The sequence below is a fragment of the Hyperoodon ampullatus genome (assembly GCF_949752795.1).
Source record: "Hyperoodon ampullatus genome assembly, chromosome: 14".
Taxonomy (NCBI): Eukaryota; Metazoa; Chordata; class Mammalia; order Artiodactyla; family Ziphiidae; genus Hyperoodon; species Hyperoodon ampullatus.
In genome coordinates this window covers 73823787-73842199 of record NC_136927.1, presented here as the reverse complement: position 1 = coordinate 73842199, position 18413 = coordinate 73823787, and the positions used below count along the sequence as shown (strand labels likewise).

At 50.3% G+C, this 18413-nt stretch overlaps 1 protein-coding gene across 1 annotated transcript; it reads right to left on the bottom strand.

The window, feature by feature from the left end:
- Window positions 1–7132: 7132 nt before the first annotated feature.
- Window positions 7133–13344, bottom strand: WFDC2 (WAP four-disulfide core domain 2; the record flags this gene model as incomplete). The annotated part of the gene is made up of 4 exons (XM_079719105.1): window positions 7133–7200; window positions 9574–9726; window positions 12501–12704; window positions 13269–13344. The coding sequence occupies 3 exons, from the start codon at window positions 13342–13344 to the stop codon at window positions 9575–9577; spliced, it is 432 nt and encodes a 143-aa protein (XP_079575231.1). The 3' UTR covers window positions 7133–7200; window position 9574.
- Window positions 13345–18413: the final 5069 nt, after the last annotated feature.

The following is an 18413-nucleotide window of genomic DNA, read 5'->3' as shown; positions in this document are numbered from 1 at the left end:
GACCGGCTGAAGCTGCATTGTCATCTGAGGTTCAACTGGGGAAGGATACACTTCCAAGCTCACTCACGTGGCTGTTGGCAGGATTTAGTTCCTTGAAGGCTATTGGCCAGGGGCCACCTTCAGTTCCTTGACAAGTGGGCCTCTCCAGGGGGCAGCTCACCACATGACAATGGGCTTCATCAGAGCAAGCAGTGGCAAGAACCAGGACGAGTGCTGGCAAGATAGAAGTCACAGTCTTTTGTACCTTAATCTTGGAAGTGACACCCCATCACTTTTCGTTACATCACTGCTCATTAGAGACAAATCACTAGGTCCAGTCCACACTCAAGGAAGGGACTACACAAGGACATGAATCCTAGGAAGTGGGGATCACTGGGCCACCTTAGCAGTCTGACTGCCACAGGGAGGAGCTTGGCCGGAGTCACATAGCAGTGACTGCTTAAAGGCTCGGGTCTTGGGTCTCCTTCCTCTCCCTCCTTCTTCCCTGATATTTGTTCACAGGTGAAAGCTGAAAGCTCATAGTGCCTGGTCCCTATGAGTACAAATACCCAAGAGGTCTTACATCACCAAATCTGGATTCTGAGAAATGTTGTGTTATAAAAGTTGCTTAGATGAAAAGATAAACAGAAACTACCAGAAAGAAGAAACTACCAGAAGGCCAATCGGTGCCAGATAAGCTGCAGAAGCACTGGAAATACCACTCTTGACATAGTGTTGAGAGCTCATTCAATTTCTTAATCCATATATGCTGGAGGAAAATCTTCCAAATGAGCAAGCTCCTCAAGCCTTTAAAAAACTTTCTGGGAATAATGAAAGTGAACAACTTAGGAGCATACATTAATACAGATTTATAACCTGCTTTTACCAGTTAACAATATTGGGTGAAGATTTTCCTATATCATTAAATATTCTGCAACGTAATTCTAAAAGGGATAGAGCTTTCTGGGTATCACTGGATCATAATTTATTTAAGCAAGTCTTCTCTGATTAAATGTTGAGATTTATGGTATCTCAATATAATAAGTAATGTTGCAAGTAAATCACTGTGAGCATTTCTGTCTGTTTAGTTAGGATAGATTATAAGCAGTGGAACCTATAGGTCAAAGAGGACATGCATTTTAAAAGCTTTCAATACATAATACCTTCTATTAAAATTCTCATAATTGCCACTTATGAAACACTTAATGATATGCCAGGAACCAAGTTAAGTGCTTTACATACATGATCTCATTTAATATTTCCAACAGCCTAAAGAGGAAGATTCTATTAATATCTGTATCTTACAAATGAGGAAGTTGAAAGTCAAGATGATAAATTACTGGTCCCAAATAACAAACTGGCAAGGAGTGAAGCTGGTGTTTGAATCAAAGTGTGACTCTAGGACCCATATTCTTTTTTTTTTTTTTTTTATGGCGGTACGCGGGCCTCTCACTGTTGTGGCCTCTCCCGTTGCGGAACATAGGCTCCGGACGCGCAGGCTCAGCGGCCATGGCTCACAGGCCCAGCCGCTCCGCGGCATGTGGGATCTTCCCAGACCGGGGCATGAACCCGTGTCCCCTGCATCGGCAGGCGGACTCTCAACCACTGCGCCACCAGGGAAGCCCTAGGACCCATATTCTTAATCAGTTTGCAATCATTAAAGTTCAGCTCTACTGAGCAGCCCAGTCTTAGCTTACCTCTCCATCCTATAAAATCCCCTGACATCTCCATGTGGACCACACAGAGATATTCTGGGCCTGCCTGCTTCTACCTTTTCATGGTCATATTTTGTGGGCCCTTGAAAGTTGGGAACTTGCCTTACACATTTCTACATCGACTACATCGAGCCAAGAAAAGTGATGTGTACAAAGTAAATACTCCACAAGTACCTGTTGATTAGTTTCGTGGAAATTACACCATGGAGGAAGGGAGGGACCCAGGATTTACTGGGTTGGCCAAAAAGTTCGTTCGGGTTTTCTGTACTTGGAGATAATGACCCGAACAAACTTTTTGGCCAACCAATATTTTTCAGGTTTTTTTTTTGTTTTCTGTTTTTAATTTTATCTATCTATCTATCATCTATCTATCTAGGTATTTATTCTTGGCTGTGCTGGGTCTTCATTGCTGTGCACGGGCTTTCTCTAGCTGCGGTGAGCGGGGGCTACTCTTCATTGTGGAGCAGGTGCTCTAGGCGAGCGGGCTTCAGTAATTGTGCCTTGTGGGCTCTAGAGCACAGGCTCAGTAATTGTGGTGCACAGGTTTAGTTGCTTTGAGGCATGTGGGATCTTCCCGAACCAGGGCTCGAACCCGTGTCCCCTGCATTGGCAGGCAGATTCTTAACCACTGTGCCACCAGGGAAGTCCTGCGCTACAGTTTCTTGGCTGCTCCTCCCTTGTCTCTGTATCCCCTGCCTTCCCTGATTAGCAACTGTTTGAATCTGCCCTTTGGGTCTCAGAGAAGGTCATGGAGGCTGGAGTCTGTCCCCTACAAACAAGGAACGGGGGACACAGAGAGGCTTCCATGCCCAAGAGCCCCTACAGGGTCCTGCTCCGTTTCATTACGTGTTCACTCCCTATGGCATTTCAGGGAAGGCCATGGCGGCCACATGGCACCCACATTTTCATTTAGCCCTGTGCCTCATAAATTAGGTAGCCGGTCCTGTCTGTAGATTAGATGATAGCACAGTGTCAATGTTAATTTACTGAATTTGATTATTGTACTGTGGTTATTTAAGAGAATGCCTTTATTTCAGGAACTTCACTGAAGTACTTAGGATGTCTGCAACACACTTTCACATGCTTTAGAAAAACATAATATGTGGTGTGTGTGTGTGGAGAGAGAGAGAGAAAGAAAGATGAAAGTAAATGTGGTAAAATGTAAGCATTTGATGAATATGGGAAAAGAGTATGCAGGAAATCTTGGCACTATTCTTGCAACTTTTCTTTAAGTCTGAAGTCATGTCAAAATTAAAAGTTGAAAGAATAAATCAAGCATAAAAAAGGAAAAAGTCAAGGAGAAATCACTGCAACCACATCAGAGCTACTAGGAGAGTGGGATATGGTGTCCCATAGACAAATGGAAAAGAGATAACAGGGAAACCTTACAAGTGTACCGCAGCTGAACTAGATGAGACCAATGGAGAACTGTCCTTGTGATAAGCATGAACATGCCTAATTTGTACATTAATATGTTGAGAGGTTAATGCTATTTCAAACCATAGTCTCTGGCCCTACAACAGAGATCATGAGTGAGCCAATCTAGAAAATGCTATGCTCCAAATCACTCAGCCCGCCCAGGCATCTGCCCCAGAGTCTGTGTATATTGCTACCTGGAGGTTGGTTAAAGGGGGTCCTGTGGGCACCATCCAGGCCACTTGGAGCTCTGCCTGTGGAGTGAGGTACCAACCTCCCATCAGCAAGGGGCTGTTGTTTTCAGATTGATCACAAAGGTCGGCTGCCTTCCATTGTCTATTCCCCTGGTAGTGCCAAGAGTCTAACCATAATCCTAAGCCTAACCCTAGCCCATAATAAACCACAGGCTTTGGATTGTTCATCTGGTGAAAAATCCCCAGAGGGCTGTCCAAGATGTGAGGGCTACAAATAATGGGGTTTCAGTAGCTCTAGAGGGTCCCATCTTTTTATGTAATGAACTCACCCCAATAAACCTGGTTTGGCTGGGCCCTGGGCTTCTTTGGGGTTGATACCCCAGCCGTGGGGGGTATGCAGAGACTTCTGGGTCTAGGACCTCTATGCTCTGCAGGCAGGGCCTACTGATGCTATGCTGTTCTGTGCATCAGGGGGGCGCTGCAGCTCCCACCAGGTACCATCTTTAAGGGCTAAACAAACCAGACCCTCACCAACAGATTGCAGCACTGAATGGGGAGCTAACGAGTTGTCAGCCGTCACTCTGTTTTCCTCACCCTCACAGTTTTGCCATCAACTTGTAGTAGAATGATCAAGTGGGTAAACGTGATCATGGGGCAAGAAAGGGAGTATTTGTTGTGTTTGCAACATGATTATTTCACGAGTTAGTTTTTGGAAGCTGCATCAATGGACAGGACGCATGGAACCACACAGCAGTCACAGGAGCCACCATAGCTGGTGCAGCCCTAGCTCCCGGGGCATTAGGGCTGGCAGTTTGGGGGTCTCATACATATTAGTAGATGAAGAGGCAAAAAAAAGTCATTCCTCCTACGTCCTGTTGGGCAGCCTAACTGCCCTCCTTGCTTCACATTGCCCCCAGAGTCTATTCTTAATATAACAGCCAGAAGGATCTTTTCCAAACATAGGTCAGATGACATCATCGCTCTGCTCAAACCCCTCCTAGGGCTCCTAAATGCCTCAGAATAAAAGGCAGAGTCCTTGTAGTGACCACAGGGACCTCCATGATCTGAGCCCACACTACTTCTCTGACTGCATCTCCCTTCGTGCTCCTGACCCCTCAGCACTCCAGCCATGATCCTCAAGCACTCTGACCTCAGGTCCTTAGCCCTAGAAGCTTCCCATGGATTCCGTGTGGCTCATGTCCTTCTTCACTCAGCTCATGACTTGAATGACACCTTAGGAAAGACCTTCCCTGCATGCCCTCTGCAAAGCAACAACCCCCTACCTCTTATCCCATCCCCTGGACCCACTAGTCCTCTTACCCAACTTTGTAGTTCGCCATAATCTTTGTACCACCTGATATGTTAAACCTGTGTTGGTTCATTCACTTAGTGACTATTTCCCCCACCCTATACACGTGCGCGCGCGCACACACACACACACACACGCATACACACACACCTCACCTCCTTGATGTCAAATCCCCACCACCTAGGACAGAACACATAGTAAGTGCTCAAAAAAGGTTTCCTGAATGAGGAATGCCTCTGCTTACGCTGTTCCACGGGCAGGGCTGTCCTCTGCTGGTCTGGCTTTAGAACTTCATTTTTCAAGCTCCGGCTCCCTCATGTGTAACTTCCTATTATGCCTCGAAAAACCAACCTGCAGTTTGCTGAAGAACAGATGTTTGTTTCTACAGGGTTTTACCGTACAAGCCCTCTGGACTGGAGATGGGGTTTGGAGGCAACAGCGAAGCAGCGTGTTGCCAGAGATGGGAGAAAGTAAGCGCAGGAAGAGACCCTGCCCTGAGCTCCGGAAAGGCAGCAGTTTACCAAGTTTCTGGCCCTGGGAGCCGTCCTCCTAGCCCAAACTAGCATGGCTGTGGTCTGGCTACAGAACACATAGCCCATCAAGATGCTGTCCACACATAGGCTCCTGGAAAGGAGGAGAGCGTTTTGTGGCATGGTGCTGATGGAAGAAATAATGGCATGTGAACAAAGGCATACCTCTGCCATCCCTGAGTTAGACTAGGCCCTGCCCAGGGCTCTCTTTCAGAAGGCAGAGCTGGGGAAAGCAAGGAGAAAGTGGAAGGGGTGGTACCCACACATTTAGTCCCTAACGACTCTACCCAGCCTACCACTTTGTTTTTGCTTAGAAGGGTTGGGGAGACTGGAGCCTGGACAGGGATAGTGATTGGAAGAGGGAAAGCTAGGAGAAAAGCGATATTGCCACCCACCTACCTCCAAAGGCAGCCTTACGCAGTGAGCACCCCCATTCTCATACAGGAGACTCGTTCCCACCTACCCCCAGGGGGATGGATGGACAGCCAGGTTCTTTGCTGGCTCATGGCCTGGGGCAGAGACCCACAGGAGGATGAGAAAGATAAGGCTGGCCAAACACCAAGCCACCCAGCTTTCTGTCTCCACACAAACCCACTCAAGCTGCCTTGACCTCTCACATTCCACGGTGGGTGGAGGAGCAGGGAAGGACCTGTCCTGGGGGCCAGAGTCTCTGCCATTACTTCGTTGCTTTACCTCCTTCTCACCCCAAAAGGCTAGGCATCCCCTCCCCACCCCACCTCAGGGATTAATGTGAAAAATCACTGCAGTAGAACCAGCATGGGACTCTGGTGTCATCAGATGACTCAGGTTCAAATCTAAGCCTGTAAAAGGTTGAAAGCAACCTAAATAGTCACCAGTGTAAGTGTGGTTAAATAAACTTCGTACATCCAAACAATGGAATACTATACAGCCAGAGAAATGAATGAAGAAAGCTTTTATGCTGTGAGGGATCTTCAAGATATATGAAGCGAAAAAAGCCAAGTACAGCACAATGTGTATAGTGCACTACAATTCTGTAAAAAGGTGGGATAGATGAGAATTTTATATCTACATGTCCCTGGAGAGATGGAGATAGATGATAGAGAGAAGAGGAATAGAGAGGAAGAGGGGAGGTGAGAAGGAGAGGGAGAGAAAAAGTAGGCATAGAAAGAAGGGAGAGAAGGGGGGAATAAAGAGAGGGGATACAGAGAGAAGAAAGGATAGAGGGAGTGAGCTGGAGCTCTATCTTGGGAAGAAGACACAAGAAACTGATGGCATTCGTTTCCTCTGTAGAACACAACCGAGTGGCTGCAGGTGCAGGAAGAGGGTCAAGGGTGAGAGATGTTTCACTGCGTATTCTTTTTTTACCTTTTGAATATTGATCCATGTGAATATTATTTATATAAAATAACGGTTTGATTTTTAAAAAGCAGCTACAACGAAGGACCCTGGCTTTGCCACCTTCTTTCTGTGTGGCCCCAAGCAAGTAACTTGGTGGAGTCCCAGTCTGTAACACAGGACTGTCATCACCTAATTTGAGGGTTGTTTGGGGGATCCAGAAGATCTCACAAGTGAATCTCCCAGCCCTGTGTCTGGCACACAGTACATGCTGCTGCTGTTGTCAGAACCCCCGGTAACAAATCCCAGTGACTTTGGAAGGATTCCAGCATCTCTCTGAGTCCCAGTTCTCTCCTCCAAAACCCTGGGAGAATAACCAACAACCGCATAGGGCTGGTGGGCGGATTCACCCAGGAAAGTGCCAGCGCACACAGATGAGCCCTGAGTTTATGTTCATTGTGTCAGAGCTGATCTCAGACTTTGTGCCTGGATGATCTGGTTGCACCCTGCACCCCCATGCCCGCACCTCCACCCAGAGTCGTGGGAGGAATGAGCCAGAATAATAAGAACAGAGGCCACAGCCCCATCGGTGCTGGAAGTGGTCACTTTATTGGTTGGAAAAGAAGCAGCTGTGGCCGCTCAGGAGGGAGCACAGAGGCCAGGAAGGGAGGAGGGCAGCTGGGCTGGAGCCAGACAGGGCCAGGCAGACACTTCCACTCCCCCACTCCTCAGGCTGGTGGCTGGAGGTGGAGGAAGAAAATCACAATAATACCGTCAACAACAGTATCCATGATACTGGACAAGAATGCCTGCAGCTTAAATTCTGGGCCAAAGCTCCCCCTACCCCATCACATCCCCCCTTAGCTCCCTACCCCCGCCCCCAGGAAAGCCTCACCATCTTGAGGCCCTGGGGCTCTGCCTGCACTTTTCGGAAGGTCCTAGTCTCATCTCTTCTGCTTCTGACCATCCCCGGACACACCTGGGTGTACCATGGTCCCCACTGACCATTGTGACCTTCCTGAGGGGCCACTGTCATTTATGTCCCTAAGAATCCTTCCACCACTAGGAAGTTCCCCCATGCCCCTATTCCTTTGGCTAAGCTGGGTTAGCTGATCAAAAAGATCGTATTATCTTATTTATCCCATTTTATAAGCAAAATATTTGCAGTTCAGGGAGGTGAAAAAGGCTAGTTAAGTGTCAGAGCTGAAATCTGAGCCCAGGTCTTCCTGACTGCAAAGCCAGCCCATGCAGCTGACACTGATGGAGACAAGAGGCGGAGAGCTCTGGTCCCTGGGGAGGCCGTGGTTCTCTCTCAGGCACTGAATTAATAACCTTGGGGCCTTGGGCATGTCCTCCCCTCTCTCTGGGTCTCAGTCTTCACATCTGGGCAATAGGTTCCATCACCGACCCGCCAGTCCCTTGGCTGAGAGCTTATCAAAAGTGTTGCACGATCAACAATGAGGTTTCAACCAAAGGGCCCTTCCAGGTTCTTGCTTGTCCGGTTCCCTCTGTCTGAAACAGCCTCCCCACTGCTGTACTTCACCAGACTACCGACCTTTCATTCATCCTTCAGGATTGGCTCAGGGCCCCTTCTGGGACGCCTGCTCCCTCCTTTCCCCACCCCCACCTGGGTGAGGCTTTCCTCTTCTATGTCCCCGTCACACCCAGCCCTTCCCTCCATTGCAACAGCGACGACAGGCACTGGGGGCGTCTGTCCATCTGTCTGACTCAGCCACTGGGCTGCAAGCTTGGTGAGGAAGGGCGGTGGTCACCTTCCGTCCCAGAAACTGGCACAGAGGTGGCGGCACAGTGCTGGATCCTGCAATGGCCTGACGATGCACGTTCTTTGGTTTTGCTTCTCTTTATTTTCTTACACTTGCTTTATGACTTAATATTGTTTTATTTTTCATTATATGTGGGGAAAGAGAGGCTGCACAATCTTTTCCTTCCAGGGTCAGAGCCCCCCCAGGTGGCTGAATGTAGCCCTGCCTGCCACAGAGTAAGTGCTCAACACACTTGAAAGGGGCATTTGAGAAACGGAACTGAAATGAACTGATCTCTACCAGCTCTGTCCTGAAAAGCCAAGCTTTTTGGCCAGAGTAAAGATCAATTCTTCTGCCTCGCACTGGCCTATGCAAAGAGCTTCCTACTTCCCCAACCCATGCAGCCACCACCCGCCCTCCCAGGACACAGCTGCTCCTCCACCCACTGACTTATTTACGTGGGTGTTAAGGGGAAAAGGAGTAAATCTTCTCACAGCCCAATTCATCAGCAAATATTGTCCCATCTACCCTCACATAGGTCCCACTTACGTCACCTGGTCCATCATCTCCCACCTGGCCTCTTGCAGGAGCCTCCTCCCTGGTCTCCCTGCTTCTGCCACTGTCCCCTAGGGCCTCCACACAGCACCCTCAGCAATCTTTGCAAATCTAAGTCAGAGCGTGTCCATTCCCAAGGGCCCGACATCTCTGGGTCAAGACCATGGGTCAAGACCAAAGTCCTTACATGGTCTATCAGGTCCCCCTGCTTACCACCTACCTCTCGGACCCTCTCCTCTATTGCTCTCTCCTTGATCAGCAGGCTCCAGCCTTCTGGCTTTTCCTGAAACTCACCAGGGAGGCTACTGCATTACACCTGCTGCCCCCGGGCCTGTAACATTCTCCCTGATATGCTCGCGGCCCCCTCCATCATTTCCATCAAGTCTGTTCATATGCTGCCTTCTGGGAGGTCCCAGGAAAAAATTGCAGTGCTGCTCCCTGCCACCCCCCATCCCCACTCCTTATCCCCACTCTGTTTTCTTTTTCTCCAGGCCACTTATTTCCCGCTGACATTTCACAGAGTATACTTGCATATTTATTTTGTTTATCATTCACTAAGCATATAAAACCATCAGAAAGAAATTTGTGTCCGATTTGTTCACACATGGAGCATCTCCAGCACCTAGAGCAGTGCTTGGCATGTGATGGACGCTCAGTGAATCTGTTGAGTGGATGAAAGTAAATCAAAGGACAGAGAAGGGAACAGCAGTGTGTTAGCTCAGGTTCTCCTTTTCAGCCTCCTGCAGGTGTCATCACATCTGGGCATCAATGCACCCCTCCCCCCAGGCCACCTACCTCAGAAGACAGGTGTGACACAGGACACCTTCCCGCAACCATTGTGGCAGCATTTCAACAGACCAGGACACTGGCTGTCCACCTGGCACTGGTCCAGGCAGAGGCCGAGCTGGGGGAAGGCGATGTCCACCTGAGGGCAGGAACCCTTCTTTTCTGGGTGGAAAAAGGGGTGGGGGTGGGCAGAGGGGAAGCAGGGAGCTGAACACGTCTCCACAGCACGACCACCCACCTGGATTCACAAACAAGAGAGCTGTCTGCCTAAGTGGATCTTGGGGGCTGGAGTGGATCTCAGGGGACCTTGGGAGATCACCTGCAACCTCCCTTCCTCTGCTCTCTCCCTGAGTGGTTTGGGATCATAGGGCCCTAGTTTGAGTCCCAGATCTGCCTTTTCCTAACTTTGTGACCTGGGGCCAGAAATCTCCCAGAGCCCCATGTCTTCAGGTGTCACATGAGATCTGTGCTGCCCATGTCATGGGGCTGCTGTGGAAGCGGTGGAGGCAACAGACATATATTCCTTCTCCCTGCACAAAGTCCTTGTAATAAGAATAATAATGAGTAAGGACGGCAGTTAACACTTAGCTGCTTCCATGTGCCAGGCGTTATCCTAAGCATTTGACGTATATTAACTCAACTAATCCTCACGATAATCCTAAAACAGGGTGCGAGGAACTGTTACTATTTCCTCATGTTGCAGATGAGGAAACTGAGGTACCAAGAAGCTAAGTAATTTGCCTAAGGTCATACAGGGTAGAGACAGGATTTGAACCCAGGAATCTGGCTTCAGGTCTGTGCGCCATGCACTCTGCTGCTTTGTAAGCTGTAAAGTGCAGTGCACGTGTGAGGGGTTATACACCCACAATCTCTTCACTCACTCCCATCTATTCACTCCCAGTTACCACCATCTAGCACCAAGGCCCCCATACAACCTCACTCATCCACACCCAGACAAGCATTCTTCCACTAACACACACACAAACAGATAACACCACAGAGATGTGCTGATTACAAAGCCCTTAGTGTAAATTCATTTTCTCCTTTAAACTTCCACATCAACTCTCTCTTCTGTAGGGGATATTTCTACCCCAATCCTACTACAGAGGAGGAAAATTAGACCCAGAGATGTGAAGGCATCACCCAACAGCACACTGCTGATCCTAAGTAAAACCAAGACCTGAGCCCAACCTTCCAATGTCCACACACACACACACACACACACACAAACACACACACACACCCTGTGCTCCACTTCCAGGGTCAAGGAGAAGGGAGCTGGGCTCAATGCCCAGAAGCCCCAGGAGCAAGCCCAGCCAAATGTCAGATGGGCACACAGCTGGGTGATGAGCTGCAGAGGACAGGAGGGGCTGTCTTCCTCACACAAAGTCACCCTTTCCCTTGAGAAGGGCAGGAGCTCTCACTACCGAGCTGCCCCCGGACAGAAAGGCATCGGGAACGGGGTTCTCACAAAACAAGCCACTGTGTGTGCAGGGTCTACTCTCTCCTGAGACATTTCACATGTATGATTTCATTTAGCCTCATGTCGACCCTACAACATCTGGGATTCTCATCCCATTTTGCCAGCGAGAAAGCAGAGGCTCAGAGAGGTGAAGCGACTTGCTCAGGACCCACAACCAGCTGATGGCACGACTAGGATTCTAGCTCAGGAGGCCCTCTGGTCCTGCCCCTCTTCCTGCCTCAGTCTGTCCATCTGAGACCAGGGAACAGCAGAGACTCCCCCTAACAGCAGAGACTCCTCTTTTCCCCCACCTCCTCTCTCACGTGTCTGTCTTTCTCTCCCAGTGTCCTCCTCTCCTGGGCCTCCTCCCTCTGGTCCAGGTTAGAGGCCCCCAGACCCAGAAGCCCCCGAGGGGCCTGTCCTCCCTCCACCTCCCACCTCCCTGCTCATGAGTGACTGAGTCTCTAGTTTCAAACCTTCCCGGCCCCTGTGGGCATCTTCAGAGAAATCACAAGGTGGGAGCATCACAGAGGTTTTTTTTCTGGATAAAGACAAGTGATCCCAGCACCTTGGGATCCAAGTCCTATCCCTGCTTCTAGCCCTCAGTCTTTCCCTCTGAAAAATGAGAAGCTTGGATTCCACAGCTTCCTGCTCTGATAGGAGCCCCCATGGCCTGCTGGACAGTCTTGAGCTCCAGCAAGTGCTTTTTATGACAGGCCAGCTTCACACACTTTCTCTCTCTCACTCAATCCTTAGAGTGGAAGAGAGTGTTTTAAAGATGAAGAAGTGGGAGAGGTGCTCTGGGAGGGGTCCTGACATTCTTCAAACCACTCAGGCAGAAAGGAACCCCCTGCGTTATGACTCCTGCCCAGCCAGAGATGGCAATGTGACCTTGGACAAGAACCTTGCTCTCTTTCGTAGCTCACATCCACATCTTTAAGATGGGCTGGGTGCTCTCCTAAACCTGGAAAGTCTCCATCTGGACAGAGGAATTCGGGGAGTCCTGCCAGCAGGCGTCCTAAGTCCTTCCTCCTGGGTTGGGGAGGCCCCAGGGTAGGGACGCTAATGGGGAGGAACGCCCCAGACCTTGCGGCCCAGCCCATTGGGCAGCCCTAGGCTGCCCCGCGGCTAAACCCAGCCAGGAGGAAAATCCGAACCAGGTCCCCTGATCTCAGAGAACAATGTTCCGGGACAACGTCCCCGCGGTGCGTCCCGGAAGTCCGTCATGCCCCAGAGCAATGAATCCGGCTAGCAGTGGGGGACCTCCCTTCCCCCTGCCTGCACTTCAGCGACGCCTAGGTCTCGCCAGAACCGTGGGAAGGGAGAGCACGGGCTGATCTGGTTCCATCCGCCTCGACCTGGTCGGGGACCCCTGGGTCGGTCGCGCCCCAGATCCCGGAACAGAACTGGGCACTCCCTCCCCCTCCCAACCCCCGCTGCCCCGCCCCGCCCCGCGTGGGTCCCCCGGCGTTACCATTGGGCATCTGGCAGACGGTGGCGCAGCCGGCCCGGCAGCACTTGAGATTGTCCGCGCATTCCCCATCCGAGAGGCACTCCTGCGTGCAGTTCAGGTCCACCTCTAGCGCGGGGCACACGCCTGATTTCTCTGCTCCTGTGCCTGGGAGGCCTGATTTCTCTGCTCCTGTGCCTGGGAGGCCTGATTTCTCTGCTCCTGTGCCTGGGAGGCGGACGCGCAGTGGGGGACTCAGTCCCGCTCTCAGAGGATGCCCGCCTCCTGTCTGACGGCCCCAAATCTCAATCTCCCGGGAATTCTGAGTCTCAGTCCCTGCTCCCCACATCCCACTACAGCCTTGAGAGAGCCCCACCTCCAGGGCCGGGGTCCCCGATACCTGGGACGACAGGAGTGACCAAACTCTTGGCTTCTGAGCCCTCAATTCTTAGGGGACCCCCGCACAACTAAGCGTCTAGGAGCTTCCCATGTCCAGGCACAGGGTCCCCGCCTCTCCACTGTCAGCAAAGAGTGTCCCCATCTCCCCCCGCGCATATGTCAGCCTTCAGTGTCTCCCCACCTCCAGCACATTGGACCCCACATCTAAAGCTCCAAGGGTCACCACTTTTAGGCACCAGGGATCCCCGCATTTTAGTCTTCATGGGACTCCCCACTTCCACCCCGGGAATCCTCACTTCTCCGTCCCCAGAGAGGCTAAGCTTCTGCCGGGCTCCTTCCCGGCGCTCCTGGTTCGGCCCCTTTGGGCGCCAGGCCTCTCCCCGCCCCACTCACCTGTGACCGGGGGGAGACCCAGCAGCAGGCCAAGGAGGAGGGCGGCGACGAGCAGACCGAGGCGGCAGGTAGGCATGGTGCTCGCCGGGGCGGGAGTGAGGCGCCGCCCGGAAGGGGGGATTTAACCGCTTTCCTGGGGGGCGTGGGGTAGGGGCGGGGCCGAAGCCGTGCGGGTAGAGGGCTCAGCGGACAAGGCAGGCGGGCCGGCTGCAACCTCTCGCCGTTTCACAATCCCCCAGGATCAGGTGTCACTCTGGCCCCAGTGGGAACCAGGAACCTAAGCTGCTTCCAGGCCGGTGCAGCTCGACTAGCTGCAGCTGGACCCTTGTCCACTCCTGCTTCCCCACCTCCCTCCTGGGGCCCGTGGGCGGGGCAGCAGGAGGCCAAGGGCTAGACTCAGGGATTCCCATTCCGAGACTCAGGGCTCCCCATTCCGAGACTCAGGGCTCTCCCGGTAATGCCCGCTGTCGGTAAAGGAGGGGGAAAGAGCAGGACCCACAGGGAGGAGCCTGCGGATGAAGTGGTTGGATTTGGGGTCAGCAGATCAGAGTGCAGATTGCTCTTTAGAGATTCATGGTGGAGCTGTTGTGTAGGGAGACAGAGCACAGAGTAGGAGCTGCAGGAAAAATGATTCATGAATGAACCGACTGGACACAAGAAACTGAGGCCAAAGAAGGTGAAAGACCTATTAACATCTAGAGCCATTTCATGTGTGTTTCTCGCTCCCTCTCTTTTCCACACCAACACTCTCTCAGGGCTCACCGTGTGCAGCTCTGTGTTCAGTGTCTCACGGAGTCATGGATCTTCCCAGACACCTGTGAACAGACAGATATTGTTGTCCTCAGCTGTGCCTGACAGATGGACTGGATGTGCAGAGGGGGTACCCTCCCACCCAAGGTCCCATGAGAATCTTAGAGACAAGGTTTGATCCCAAGTCTCCAACCCTCCAAGCCCTTATTTCTTCCATTCCATCCTAAATGTACGTTCTTTGTGACACATCTAGGGCACACAGTTGGTGTAGAGAAAGTAATTAAAGGAGTCTTCGGCCCTGGCCTTGGGGTGACAGGGTCTGGGTTTGACTCCCACCCACTTCCACCACCTCCCAGCTGAGGGACCTTGAATGAATCACTTCCCTGTTCTGAGCTGCCACATTGTCATCTCCAAAGATGTGTGAGTGGTCCAAAGATGGTGTCACCTGTTAGTAAGGAGACTGCTGAGTATACACCAAGCTTTAACGTGCAGGCTGGTAAATGCCAAAACACAGTTACCCAGCAAGAAGAACCTTCAAACATCCTTCCTGATCCAAAATCTGAGGTCAGTAAACTCCAGGAAGTCTTTGCTGCTAGAGGGCAGAAGGGGTCAGGGGCAGTGACCATTGGGTTGACAGGTGAGTAGGAGCTGGTGACAGATGTACATCCAGCCACTGTCCCCACAGATGGGTCCCGGGGGAAAGAGGTGAGAATGCCTCCCCAGTTCCCACGTTCAGCCTGGGGACTGGAGACAGGTGCTGGCTGGGAGGGGCCAGAGCTGTTTACTCTGAGCACAGGGAACAGTCCACAGCCATGACGCAGGAGCCAGGTAGGGGCACAGCCCAGGGCGGCTCCTGGAACGCAGTCTAGGGCAGCAGGGGACACTTTGATGAGCAAATGGTCTCAGCCTGTGGACCCAGCTGCCTACGGGAACTTCAGCCTCAGGCACTGCTCTCCACAGCCTTCTTCTGGCATCTAGCTAGCTCCCCAGGCCAGGAAACTGCTTGGCCTCACCCCTCCCCAGCCCTCTTGGACTCTCCTGGGGATTGACTCTCTCTGACAGAAATGGGGATTAGTCTGAGGCCAAGAGGATGGGGCGGGGCACACGGATGGAGGATAAAGTTTCTTAGGCCAATGATGTTTAGCTTTTGGGATGCTAGCCTGTGTGCTAGGTATATTCATATAGTTTGCTTCTATATAAAATGTAAAAAGGGCAGAGGCTTTAAAGCCAAATACATTCAGATCCAAATCAGGGGTTGGCTACTTCCTGGCTCTGTGACTTATAACAGCACCTCACTTTTTGGAGTTACATCTTCTTCTTCCTTAAAAGGGGTATCATGAGGGAATTCCCTGGCGGTCCAGTTGTTAGGACTCCGCGCTTTCACTGCTGAGGGCCCAGGTTCAATCCCTGGTCAGGGAACTAGGCTCCTACAAGCTGCGCAGCGAGGCCAGAAAAAGGGGCGGGAGGAGTATCATGAGAAGTGTTTTGTAGGGTTCATTTAAGGTTTAAAGGGAAAAGCATAAACCAGAGGTTGCAAACCTGGCTAGAATATTGTATTGTTAGCCCACAGAGTACATTTTAAAAGTTTGAATTAGTTGCTAAATTTAAGAGTGGGGGATTTCACATGCAAGTAAAATTCTAGCCTCTTTCGGAGAAAGGAAACGATCTGGGAACACAGTCTTGCAACATTCCATGGCAACCGTCTACTAGAACCGTGGGCCTCAAACCTGAGCAAGCATCAGAATCACTTAGACGACTTGTTCAAACACAGTTTTGAGAGCTCTACCTCCAGAGTTTTGATTCAGTAGGAGGGGGGAGGAACGTGAGAATCAGCAACTAACAGGTTTCTGGGGCCACTGATGGTGCTGCTCAAGGGACCACACTTTGAAAACCATGAATAAGCTAAGTAGAGCTGCTCTCTTGTTATAAAGAGGAGCGATCTCTCCAGTTTCCATAATCCCCACCATCCCCACCATTGTCCCCCCTGTCCCCACTCCACGCCAAATACTTTCATCCACATCACTCGCCTGGTCTGGAAGGAATTTAAAATTGTGACCTCTTGGGTGGGCTCACAGTAGGTGTTCAGTAAAAGGTAGCTTGTTTTTATTGAACAATCTTATAACACACTTAATAATTAGGTATTATTCTCATTTTACAGATGAGGAAACTGAAGTGCAGCTAAGAGAAAGTGACTTGCTGAAGGAAACAGCAGTAAATCAGAAGGAAGACGCTTGCAAAGCCTTTTAGTTGTGTGGCTGCAGTTATTTCAGTGTTACACACACACACATACACACACATACACATACACACAGAACTCTATCTGAGGTTAGCATAGATGATGCATCAAAAAATTTGAACGTGACTTCATGAGTGTAAAATCATATTTATCAAGGAAGAAAGGAAAGAAGAAAAGGTTGAAACAGGAAGTGATATGAGTCAGCTGCAGACATGCCTGCTCTTAGATGACTGTAAACAAGTGAACATTGAAGATTTGAGAAATTCCCAGGAACGAACAGGGTGTCTTTAACCATACAATGGGGCTTTGTCCTCTTGGGCTGTTGGACCCATTCAAACTTCCTCCACTCCAAGGAAACCTCTCTCTCTGAGTGTATTGGCTCTTTTGTTGTTTTGTCAGCTAGCATTCTTTTGTCCTTTTTCTGATAACAGTAGCCTGATTTTGATTTGGGAAATGACTCTTCCTCCACCCATGACAGGTGGGGTTGGAGGGGACTGCCAGTCAGAGTTCTTGCCCTACTGCCAGACCAGGAGTGGCCAATCAGATGCTCTCCCTGGAATTTTAATCCTGACCAATGAATGACAAAAGTTCTGAAAATGTATGGCACTCATTCAAAAGTGGCCTGAGAAGACCTTGTCTCTGTCTTGTTTACCATCCTTTCCAAGCATGGTTCTTTTAGCATTACCTTCAGTTTCGTGAGCTAAACTAAATCAGCGCTATAGGTTGCCAACAGAAGATTCCAGTGGGATGTAACTTAAGGGTACAGTTAGGAAGGGAGAATGCTTTCCTACACACCTTTTCTGGAAATGGTGGTTCATTTCCAGTCTCAGTATGAAGAGATTCTTCTCCTTCTGTGGAAATATTTTTCCAGTGTGATTTATATTCAGGATTCAAGATCCCTTCCTATCCTTTTAGTATGTGAGGTTATATGAGTGAATATATTTTCTAAACTGAAAAGCACTAGACAAATGGAAGGACCCTTTATTTTATTTTATTTTATTTTATTTTTGGCTGTGTCAGGCCTTAGTTGCGGCATGTGGGCTCCTTGTTGAGGCACACGGGCTTCTCTCTAGTTGTGGCGTGTGGGCACAGTTGTTGCGGCATGCGGGTCCCAGAGCGCATGGGCTCTGTAGTTGTGGCGCATGGGCTTTCTAGTTGTGGCCCACGTGCTCAGTAGTTGTGGCACATGGGCTTAGTTACCCCACGGCATGTGGGACCTTAGTTCCCCAACCAGGTATTGAACCCACGTCCCCTGCGTTGGAACGTGGATTCTTAGCCATTGGACCACCAGGTCCCAGAAGGACCCTTTATGATCACTTGCTGCGACAGACACTCTTCTTTCTGCATCCCTCATCCAAGCAAGAATTTTAAGGGGAACTTAATTAACACATCACATTTTTTTTTTTTTTTTTTTTTGCGGTACGCGGGCCTCTCACTGTTGTGGCCTCTCCCGTTGCGGAGCACAAGCTACGGACGCGCAGACTCAGCGGCCATGGCTCACGGGCCCAGCCGCTCCGCGGCATGTGGGATCTTCCTGGACTGGGGCCCGAACCCGTGTCCCCTGCATCGGCAGGTGGACTCTCAACCACTGTACCACCAGGGAAGCCCTAAGATAATTTTTTTAAAAAGCAACCAAGATAGTGCCAACACATGATCAATAGCTGTTTTCAAAATGCCCCGTAGATGCTCTGAGCTCTGTCTCCCTGAACCTGCTTCATCCCAGTGGCTCCAAGGATGTCATCTACCTTCATGCTCTGACAGCTCAGGTTCTGGACCAAAGACACTTTGTGCCTGCACTCCCAGCAGTTCAGGGTGCCTGAAAGTATTTTGTCTTTGCCTGGGAAAGTCAGGCATTATGGTTTCTCTGCCTGGTCTCCACAGGGAGAGAAACTGTAACAGACTCTCCCAGGTATCTACCCAACGGCCTTTCCTCTTTCTTCCTTCCTGAGAGAGAAAGCTCGATGTTGTGTGTGGCAACAAATTCTCTCCTAAAACTAGCCGTTAAATATATACCTGAGAAATCTGTCAGTATAAGGCTATCTATGTGCTCTTAGGATGGAGATCAATAATAAATATTTAGCACTTTAAGAGTAAACAAAGTAAGAATCAAACATGAAATTCTAGGAAACTGACTCCAATAAAATCTGATCATGAGTAAA